General features: G+C 30.3%; 1 protein-coding gene across 1 annotated transcript; it reads right to left on the reverse strand.

Annotated features, from left to right (window-relative positions):
- Positions 1-3,416: 3,416 nt before the first annotated feature.
- LOC141700628 (large ribosomal subunit protein uL30y) lies at positions 3,417-5,944 on the reverse strand. Its single transcript, XM_074504335.1, has 7 exons — positions 5,811-5,944; positions 5,168-5,345; positions 4,985-5,082; positions 4,855-4,912; positions 4,081-4,160; positions 3,894-3,996; positions 3,417-3,803 (listed from the first exon to the last, which is right to left on the reverse strand). Exons 1-7 carry the CDS (start codon positions 5,825-5,827, stop codon positions 3,588-3,590), a joined length of 750 nt encoding a protein of 249 aa, XP_074360436.1. The 5' UTR covers positions 5,828-5,944; the 3' UTR covers positions 3,417-3,587.
- Between the last annotated feature and the right edge of the window lie 6,271 nt (positions 5,945-12,215).

Consider the following 12,215-nt stretch of genomic DNA (forward strand, 5'->3'; position numbering starts at 1 on the left):
TCTTAACACCTCCTTGAAAACTCTGATTTGAATTATAATTGCCTTGGCTAAAGTTCCTATGCTTATTGCCAGCATACTTAATACTCATAGCAGCATTCTCGGAAACCACAACAAAATTGTGACAGTCACGTTGTACTTCCTCTTGAAGCAACAAGGAATAAGCATGACTCAAACTAGGTAATGGCTTCATCATCAACAATTGACCACGAATTGCAGTAAATTGATCACTTAATCCCATTAAGAACTGACTAAGTTTATTAATCTGCTCATATTCGTCTAGTTTGATCACATATGCACAACTGCAATTACTATTAACACAGATACATTTTGGAAGTGGAGCCAAATCATCAATTTCATCCATCAATGTTCTGAATTTTGTGAAATAGGCAGTAATAGACAAGGTTCCTTGAGTAAGTGATACAAGTTCTTTCTTTAATTGAAACACTCGAGGAACATTGTTGTGTGAGAAACGAACAGCAAGATCATCTCAAATAGCCTTAGCAGTAGAAAAGTAGGCAACACTATTACGAATTTCAGGTGTGATTGAGTTCAGTAACCATGAAGAAACCATATCATTGCAGCGAGTCCAAACAACATACTGATTAGATGTAACTGGTGGCTTAACAAGCGTACCGTCAATAAGACCTAATTTCATCTTTGCTGACAAGGCTAATTTTACAGATCTACTCCATTGATGATAGTTTTGCTCAGTAAGTAACTGCGAAACTAAAGCCATACCTGGATGATCAGAATTCTGTATGTAAAGTGGATGATTAACATCAATAACATGTGTAGAAGATGAAGTCGCCATTGATGACGAAGCTGGTGGAACTTGAGTTGAATTACTAGTACTTGAACTTGAATTGAGTACAGCGGAATAAGAACGAGTTCGTGTCATTCATGAATTAGAGATCGTTGCCCTAATTCATCATAGAAAAGCTCTGATACCATAACAAAATGTATAGAAATGTACAGAAATGTATATGTATCTTGTTGAAGAAAACAGAGAATATTATAGAGACTTAAACATATTGTTTGATTATATTTCTTACTTTACACAGGAGAACAAACTTCTATATATATAGACTAGACTAACTGCAGTAACTAACTACTTTCCAGGTCACTGCCAGCTCATTCCAGCTCACTGTCAGTTCACTCCATTCTATATTGTAACAATATTCGAGAACATGGCAAACAAGGCAATATTCCAAACATTACTGGGAATTTAATTACCGGGCTGGTTTAATCTTGCTATAGTGTAATAAACACAATTTTGGTTTCTTCTAACTAGGGACCAACCAGAAATCAAGTGAATAAAACCAACACATTGGTATAATTCTATGAAGAAAATTGATGCGTTGATCAGGCTTGATCATAATTTAGAGATGTAGATGGAAACTACAATAGTATAATGTTATTTATAATGATATTTTAAATTAAATAATTTAAAAATTTATGTTTTTAAAATTATAAGAAGGAATATACAATATAATTATTAACTATAAAATTATTATTTTAAATTATAATATAAGTTATTTGTTCATGATTTGAGTTTCTCAAATTGAAATATTTAAAATTTTATAAGTTGCTCACAAAGTCTACTTTTATAATTCTTAATTTGTGTATACTTGGTCCTATTAAAACCATATCACAGTTCATTAATTTATTTTAAAGAACGTTATTGCTATGGCAGAAAAATAGGATATACTTACTAGACATTAAGCAAATAGGATATATTATTAATCATATGTTAATATGTTAATGAAATAATTAATCTTCATTAGTGGTTTTAATTAATTTACTGTTATATTTTTTAAAAAATATTTTTAGCTAAAAGGGAATTAGATAATAAGAAATCCAAAAAAAAAAGATATTTAATATAAAAATGCAGAACTCAAAAAAAAAAATCACATTGGGGCTAGATAGCATATTTTGCCAAGTACTAATAGTAATTTTGGAGGAAAGTTTGCTTTGCCCTGGGCTAGTGTCCACCCTAGCCCATATGAGGGTCCGCCCCTGCCACTAACAGTACACAGCAACCCAGATGCACTTCAAGAAAACACAACAACAGAACAATCTGCTCAGGCTTTCATTAGAAAATTTTCTCCAGACCAGTTAACCGAAAAACTACAAGATTACGCCATTTATAAAATTAAGTTTGATACTTTTCTCAAAAAAATTAACTACAAGATGATACCAAGCATCAGGTAAGTTCTGACTCCCCAGTCAACATCAATAAACACCGACAAACTTGCAGAAGATTTCCGAAATATATTTGAACCATGGAAATTTCAAAAAAATGAAACTAGCTTCAACAAACAGCTCCCTTCATTTGGATTGAAGGGTTGCTCAACCTAATAGTTTCTTCAGTTAGACCAATTAAATGGCGAGGTGATATCCTCATATTGTAATTTTGAGACGGCATTTACATGCTCATAGCTATGACTGACATTGTTTTTTCGGTCTGAACCAAAGAATCACGTCTTAAATTACCTTGCAACTTTAAGATAGTGTTAACAATTGACATGATTATTTCTATTAGTGACATTTGCATTTCCGGTCTGAACCAGGGGAGAATTATGTCTTGAATTACTTTGATCTTATTTTAAAATTTGTGGATAGTGTTAACTCATATATACCTTCGGTCCTTCACACAATCATCATTCATTGAAGAGACTCGTAAAAAATGCCTAATTACAACCTGAATCTTGAAGTATAATGATATGTACACATAATCCCTTAAAGAAAAAAGTTGTACACATCAACCCCTAATGTATCGAATGTGTATATCTTAACTCTTACTCCAACAAACACTCCTAAATCGGTAAATGGTAGGTATTGCGTGAAGGATATCTAAGGAAATAAATTCGATAGATACATATAATGTAATATAGGATGTTGGACGGAAAATTGACTTGAGATTTTGGAGAGAAAAAATAATTTTCTATCCTGATAGTTGCCTGAAAATGTGATATTTCATGATCGAAATAGGGGTCATGATGTATATATTTAATACATCAGGAGTTGGAGTTGATGTGTATGACTTTTTTTTTATGGGTGTATATGTACATTAGATCATATTTCGGGGTTTAAGTTATAACTATAAGCCCGTAAAAAATTGCTAGGATTCCATGTAAGAGTACCTCAAGGACTATGATATGGTGTTAACATGTTCATATATATTGGTAATTTCTTTAAGTATATGATATCCAATTTATTATTTAAATCTAAAATTTAATCCTGTGGTTTGACAATGGTGTTTTATCAAGAAACACATTTCTCATTTTGATATTAAATTGGTCAAACAAATTCTTTTATATATACAAGTAAACTAAATTGGGATATGAGATTTAAAAAAGCACCCGTGAGCAAATATGTAAATATCATCAAACTTGTAAATATGACACTCAACAGAATATTCAAAACAAAAATTATATTAAATCTCATAAAGATAATTTCGCTCTAAACTGCAAAACATCGCTGTAACTCCCGACTAACCTCCAAAAAAGCACAGGTAACAATGTCATAGTACAAATAAACATAGCAGGCATATCAAAACTAATTAACATGGGGCTATCATGGTGAACCTAGTTCATCCTTCTGATGAGCTCATTGACGAAATCCTCACGGTTTCCAGCATCACCGCCTTCAACATAGTGGTTCCTCTTCTTTTTAAGACCGCCTAGTGGTGCCTTAAGCTGGAATGGCCACAAGAAATTGTTGGCTTCCTTAAAGTGGGGCCCTACAGTCATGATTTCGTGGATCAAATCTTCAACACAGATGATGCCAAATTTGCCCAAAGCCTGTATAAAAGCATGACAATTCAGATTCTAATCATCCCCTTTATGTGCAATGTAAACAACAAAGAAACTCTCAGAATGAAACCAACAAACCTGCTCAACAACGGAATTGTCTGTCAATGCAATTCTCTGGCCTTTAAGTTTACCATGGCCCCTTTTGTAAATCAATTCCTTTACACTTTTCAGGTTTGGGTATCTGCACAGAATAAAACATAACTGCTAAGAGAATTCAAGAGTACAGGACTCAAAAAATCTTTATTTACATGGAAATTGGACATACCCATAAGTCACATATGGCTCCACTCGGTGCAACATATTAAGTGTGGCTTTGTTCACTTTCAAGAATACGCCATTAAATATCTAGAAAGGACACATATTATCAAGCAAAGTACAACATAACAAAATGCGAACAAACAACGGAAATGAGAGAGATGTCCTTAACCAGGTAAGTATGCACATGTAATTAATGAACTATAAAACTGATATTGGGAGGAGGAAAGTAGCAGGCAGGCCTAGAAGTAAGGAAAACTAAAATTGAAAGAGGAAAGTAGCATGCAGGAAACATGAGAATCCTAGTTTGTTAATTGGAGTGTACCACTTACGTGGTCTCAATACATGATGTCTTTTCAAAACTCGTATCTTGTGGAGAAAACGAAGCAGGCCTAATTATGCAGAACTACAAAACTTTTGCACAAAACTAAACGTATTGCACAAAAAAATCTAAACAAGTACCTAGCCACGACTCCAGTATATAAATTATTAAAATGTTAAAATAATTGCTTAGCTATTTAGGCAATAAGAGAGAATGTGATGGGATATATTGGACAAGTTTGGAATAATGTGGAATCAAACTTTGTTATGTGTAGCTGACGCGATACAACAGAAGTAATTAGCCCCATGCATGAAAATATAACATGATACAAACATCTCCATTTTGTTTAAAAATGTCAAGGACAATTAGGGGCATATACATGTCATACACTTGTACGAAAATAGTGCCACCGCCGTACTTTTCTTCACTAAGAATTGATGATAGAGGAAGCAATCACATTACCTGCCTCAATCGAAGAAGTTGAAGGATCTTTTTGGTCTTTGGGTCAATGGCATTAATACTGAAATTACAAAATGTGAGAACCAATAAATATGTACAATTTTTAAATGTCCACAAAATGTAATCAACATACCCACGAATTCTGATGATAAACAAGAGCTTGGCCTCTGGGCTAACATAGAATCCACCCTTAAGCCGTGCCTCACGCTTCAAGCAGATCAACTCCTTTTGCTGTAAACAAAACACAAACACAACAGTCAACTAACTACACATTCATTCCAAACTAAAAACACAATAATCGAGCCACACTACACACCTGCTCATCATACTCCTTAGCATATAACTTAGCACGGTTAAAAATCAGCTTCCTATTCTCGGCATTCTTCTTCTTTACCGCTTCAACTTCTTGCTTCTTTGCAAGAGCCCACTCCTCACTTCTTTTCTGCTTCTTTAAAACCGACTCGGGAACCACCACGGCACCTTCACCCATTTTCCTACAACACGATAATCTCAATCACTCTCTAATTACCAAACCACTTACCTAACCCTATACATACATAATTAACATCATTCTATACAATGTAGGTACCACAGAAAATTTTCCGAAAACACGAAACTTCCGAAAAAACATATAAGCATGTATCAATTCTAAAATGCAAATACAGTGAGTAATCTAATCAAGAAACTACGAATACAAGCCACAGATCACAGCAAATAAACATACATGTTTATATCATTCAATTAACAACATTAGGTTTACAAAAATCAACCTATAAACACATCATTTCATAAATATTGCAAAATATACATCAAAATTAAATTAAATAACAAAAAGATCAAATCAACATTAATAAGATACAAATTGAACAGCTTAATAAATTTAACAAGCATAATCTACATGACAAAAGCAGAGATTACAACGCGATAAATCGAAGCAATTGAAAATTTGAGATACGTACCTTTGAATTGAAGGCATGTGGAGAAAAATATGAGTTTCAACAGAGGAGGCGCTTAAAATGAGTTGAGGGTTTTATAAGATGGGTTCCACAAAAACCCTAGTTTTAACGGCGGGGATGGGCTTTGGTTTCTATGGTGTTTTTATGGCCGTTGGATCTTCCTTTTGTGTTTTTTATATATTTGAAGGCTAAATATAATAAATGATTTCTATTTTATAAATACTAGTTTAAAACTCGTTCTTCACTATTGTTTTTAAAATTATATAGTGTTTTGAATTTAATTTAAAGTGAAAATTTTAAGATTTGTTTATTTGAAATTTTAATAATATAATTTGATAATAATTTATAAGTATGCACTATAATTTAGTGATATTTAAGTTTTAAAAAATTAATAACCTAAAACTCGTGCAATGCACGGTTGTTTTAAATAATTGTTATTTTATTATTTTTATTATAAAATTATATTAATTATAACTGTTAAAAAATTAAGTAATATGTTATTTTTTAGCTGAATATCATTATATTGATCAGCAAATTATTTTTTAGTTTATTATTTTCACGTTTCAATAGTATAATTGTTTTGACACTGTTAGTAATATTTGTTATTTTATTTTAGCCTAAATACCGTCTATACCTACCCAAATACTGTCTCATATTCGTATATAATTTTGTTTTAGGGGTTTCATAGTTTTATAACGATAACATTATATAAAATAATTATGTCAAAATAATAAATTAATTAAGTGAGGACGATTAAGTAATTTCAGTAAGTACCGACCGATACCAAACTTTTAATATTTAGTCTAAACACAGGCGATGCACGGTTATTTTAAATAATTGTTATTTTGATGTTAATATTTTATTAATCATATTTGTTAAAAATGTAAGTATGTGTGAGTAAATAAATCAAAATATGTCTTTTATTATATTATAATACCTATTTTACAATAAATAGGTTTTAGAAAAAAAATAATTTAATAAACTCGCTAAAAAATATAGGTTCAGTTCCCATCCATAATAATTTTTATCAATGTTGAAGAACTATTGCTAGGTAAAATATGTTTAGTTCAAATATCGTTGTTGATTTCGTTTATCAACATTAGTTTCAAAGTCATGAATATGAATCTTATTTAATTCACCGTAAAACTCTCTTTTTTCCGTCTATTATTTTGTAATATTATATAAGATAATTATGTTAAAATAATAAATTCATTAAGTTGTGCAATTATGTAATTTCAACGAGTACCGACTAACAAATTTTTAATATTTTTTCTATTATAATATAGTATAGTTTGATAAATAGATAATCATTATATATTAAAAAGAATTGTTCATAATATTTTTAAAGAAAGATTTGTTTTAGTTGTAGAAAATAAAAAAAAATAACATGTTTTACTTAAAAAGTATAAATTTGTAGAGAATGATTTGTTTTAGTTGGTGAAACAACTCTTTATCTACAAATATTTTATTAATCTATACTAAGTAAAACATGTTGTCTTTTTTTTCCAAATAACATAAAACTTTCTCTAAAATTATTATGGACAATTCTTTAATATATGTTGATTATCTATATATGTATCAATTTATCTCTCTTTTATGGTATCTATCTTTACTATTATATTAAAGACGGAATAATGAAAATTTGGTTGATAGTCGGTCCGGTTACCATAATTATAGTAATATTTAAAATAAAACACTCTCACAAATATATAAATATTTATAATAGAATTATAATATGTCTAATAGTTTTTGTTAAAACAAAATAATATATAAAATTCATTTGGTCGGGCTAAACAAAATTATATCATTATTCCAATTTTAAATAAAAAATTAAAAAAACTACATATAGTTAATTGGATTTGAATAATTGGGCTAAAATAAAATAATAAAACTTATTGCTCCCGCTAAAAATAATATATTATTGGACCAAAATTTTTGAAAGGAAATAATATTATTGTCACCAAACTATTGATGGGGCTAAACAAAATTATATTATTGATTCAATTTTAAATAAAAATTAAAAATTAAAAATTGAAATTAAAAAACTACATATAGTTAGTTGGATTTGAAGTATCAAGCTAAAAGAAAATAATAAATATTATTGATCCCGATAAAAAATATTATATTATTGAACCGGATTATGACAAAATAAAATTTTGAAAGAAAATTCGTGGGGCATCAAACCAAAACAAAATAATATATATTATCCATTCGGTCTAAAATAAAATAATAATCATGCCGGGTTAAAATAAAATTAAATAAAATATGAAGTATAATTAGTTGGATTTTGGCTGAGATAACAGCCTCAAGCTAACCTAATTTTTATGTAACACATAAAATTTTACTATTAATTCATGTTTAAATATATTAAACTAACATAAATATGAATACTAGAATGTTGTGTCCGCTTCGCACGGTCGAAGTTAATTTTTTTTTTCTTCTATTTTTTATGATTTTGTATTTCATTAGTAAATATATCAATTGCGCTTAAATTATTTTATAAGTTTATCACCTAACTGATTAATATTACTAGTCACCATTTTAAAATTATTTGCCCCATTCAACTCAAGCTCTGGGAGTAATAATGCGGAACAACGGTTGTAGAGGGGTATATTTAGGTACATTAGCGTAGATAATTTATTTTAAGTTTTCTCTATTAAAAGTTTATAATTATTTATAAAATTGTATTTTTTTTTTGTTTTATAATATTTCCTTTTACTATTTTCTTTGTACGGCTTGTCAAGATTATTTGCATGCGACTGAAATTTAGTATTTTTTATTAGTTTTCAATAGTGTACTTTTAATAAAATTTAAAACGTCATTTTAATTTCTCGTAATGAATCTTAGGTTGCTATCGTAGGTAGTAAATCTAATAAAGCATACAAATTTGAATTTTATGTTTTAAAAATTTAAAAAGTTAAAAAAGTAAAAGTATAAAAAAAGTAAGAGATAAGAATAAGGGTCTGTTTGGGAATAATATATAAGTTACTTATTAATTTATAAGTCCGTAAGTACTTATCGACGAATGTTTGTCGACCCAACTTATAAGTCATATTTTCAACTTATAAGATAATTAACTTATTTTGATTTTTCTCCTTTTTATTAACTTAAGTTTTAAAAAAAATATTTTTAAATGTTAATATAATCTAAAATTCACAAATTAAGATAATTATATTTAAAAATTATTTATTTTGATTAATTTTAGTAAAAAAGAATTTTGACTTATAAGTAACATTATCCAAACACTTATGTAACTTATAAGTGTTCATCTACTTATCAGTTATCACTTATAAATAACTTATTCATTTTAAGTCATAAGTTACTTATTTTAAGATTTGTAAAACGGACACTAAGTGGATGATATTAGAATCGATGATTTAAAAACATGCCATATGAGTTTCGAACAAATTTGTCTAAAATAATATTAAACTCAATGAGTTTTATGAAAGATATTAGGTGTAGGTAACAAATATACAAATTAGTTTCTTTTACATAAATTTTAAATTTTGAAGTTTTATGGCACTTACGCTCATGTTAAACTTTAAATTATTCTATAAATTTATTCATTTATTTAAAGGCCACTAAAATCATAGTAAAACAGTGAGTAATTCAGAACCTCCAAACTTTATGGTATACATGATAGGTTCAGTATCCTTAAATATTTCGAATATCATGGAAGAAATATAGCCGCTCATATTTGACGGTGAACTTAATATTATAGAAATGTAACATTTGCAACTTATTCACATTCACACAACTTCAAATCCTTTCATAAATTAGACTTAAAACACTAAAAATGATGCCACCTTAGATAAATTGTAGCCACCAGAACCTTATTATGTAATTAGTATCAATATTCATTAAGAAAACTCTTATGCAAAGAGTATCTTGGGTGATGATTGCTTACTATATGTCAGAAAATGCATAATCCATTTATCTCACCAGTGTCAAACACGAACATCAAGATATATAAGATATATAAGATGATTCTAATAAATAACAATTTTTTTTGATAACTAAAAGATCAGTATTTGGATCTGGGATAACAACTGTGATAATTTTCTCAATAATATTACAGGTGAATGAATAGACTTTTATTTTATAAAAATTACTGCAATAATACATATTTATGTCCTATTCCATCTATTTTCTCTGAAGATATAGTATGTAAATGAATATGTAAAAGACTCTAATTCTTTGAATCTACTGTCATTGTTCCTGTATTTTCGTCAAAATATACCTGCACAGTGCACACCAAATTTACTAAAAAAGAGTTGATATAATATGATGAAATAAAGACATGTCAAATAGTGATAAATTGATACCATCACAAACTTCTGAATTAATTTAAGTATTGAATATTAATCAGCTCACCAATTCTTAATATATGATAAGAATAATAAATAGGAAGTGAGAAAAATAAAAAATCTCAAAAACAATATAAAGCCGTAAACTATGTCATTTGTACATTTTAACTTTAGAAAAAAATTCAGAAATTGATTATGTGGTATTAAAACTTATGAGTTTTATCATCACGAACACCACACAAACATACAGAGGTCCACTCAAATCTTCTATATCGAGAAATACAAACATGCATACATTTAAATCATGAAAACTCTTATATGCCTTTTAGAAAAAGCATATGCATTTAGAATTTGGTTCTCTTGCAAAACAAACCGAAACATGCTTAAAGTTAGAATTTAGTTCTTGACATCAAACTAAATAATCATATGATTAATAAATCAAGACTTCAAAGAATGAACCTCATATAAATTAAATACTGCGAAAGCTAAATGGCGGATCAGACTCGTATCAAACACAAATAGTGCATACTTTTGGGTACCTTATTCCCGTTACTACATCAATGAGTATCATCGCACAATTATAAGCTACGGTGACTTTGACACTGCACAATTTAATAAACATACAAAAATTATATTAATGAGAGATTCTTTGTATGGGCTTCATTAAAGAACTCATTTTAAACCCGGAATTAAAGATTTATATACATTAAGAAGAGATTATTTGTCTAAGATATCACTGAAACCTCAGAATTAAAGTATGTGGTGTGCAGCAGGTAGCGCCGGCCAAACGAACGGTTTGGATCGGCCCGCTCGCTATTCGGCTCGCCAGAAATTCGTAAAGTTCGCCTCGTGACGTGCCGATTCACTATTCGGATCGAACCGGTAATTAAAACGAACCGAGCACGAGTTAACAATCTGAAAACCGTAACCGGCCCGGAACCGGACCGGCCCGGCACGCTATAATCGGCAACGAACTCGAAGGCGCGAACCGGCACGGCTCGGCTCGTTCTCATATACGTGTCGTTCACGGGTTACTGGGTATTGGGTAATTGAATCGGCTCGCCGGAAATTCGGCACGGCCCGGCCGGCCCGACCGTGTGGCCGGCTCTAGCAGCAGGTGAAAAGTACATTAAATTCATAGCACAAATCAAGCCTCTACCTTCCTGAACTGGAAACGGATGCAGTAGAAAACGCAATAGAAAATGGAGATTGACACTCAACTTTAAGATGGAAGAAGTTGGGGAAATCATCTCTGATCAACATGTATACACGAAGAACAACATCAACGACTCAGATGTGAGTAGAGAGGAGGTTCGGTAGAGAGTAGGGGGTCACACTGAGGATTACAACCGGAACCGGAAACATTAATTGGCAAGAGATGCAAGTGTAATTTTAACTTAACAAATATTGGTTTGTAAACTTAAATTGTAGAGAACAGAGGGTCATCTGCAAAAACCAATTAAATTTCTATACAACTTAGAAAAAAGACATCGAGCAGACAACGAATATTTCAAAGCAAAGATACATACGAAGGTCAGAGATGTACTGACCTTTATACGCTGTAACATTTTTGCTCCTGGACAAATGTCCTGGAACGGGTTTTTTCCCTTTAACCATGCATTGTTTTTTCTCAACAGGAACAATTGTCAAGTAAAGACATAACATGCTCACAACATCAACATCATAGAATACGAAAAAAGTTATAGTGATGATTGTCTGGATTTTGAGATCCAGCTGCAATCTATGAAGAATTCATAAAGAAAATTCACACAAATACATGATCAAATATTTGCATGCCAAAGAAAATAAGCCACAATTGATACCATAACGCATATTTGGAGCTATCTCTGTACACTTTGAGCTAGCTGGACAGCAGGACCAAGATGATGCAATTTCCTCATTGTACCTAGAGATTTTATAACATGAAGTATAATCTACATATGATTTTGAGCCACAGAATTTACCCAAAGATATATGATTTCTCAAAGAAATGCTATATTTTCTTCTAAATATATCAGCATACCCATGTTCTCTAGCAACGGATTCGTAAAATGATAGAATGGACTGAATTCTTTATCCTGATCGATACTTCACTTATAGA

The sequence above is a fragment of the Apium graveolens genome, unplaced genomic scaffold (genome assembly GCF_009905375.1).
Source record: "Apium graveolens cultivar Ventura unplaced genomic scaffold, ASM990537v1 ctg262, whole genome shotgun sequence".
NCBI lineage: Eukaryota > Viridiplantae > Streptophyta > Magnoliopsida > Apiales > Apiaceae > Apium > Apium graveolens.

Bases quoted from the DNA above. Each gene is read 5' to 3' on its own strand.
- LOC141700628 (XM_074504335.1), bottom strand. The intron at 4,161-4,854 runs GTAATGTGATTG...TGTCCTTTCTAG, and splicing joins AACTTCTTCGATTGAGGCAG to ATATTTAATGGCGTATTCTT. The intron at 3,804-3,893 runs GTTTGTTGGTTT...GCTTTTATACAG, and splicing joins ACAATTCCGTTGTTGAGCAG to GCTTTGGGCAAATTTGGCAT.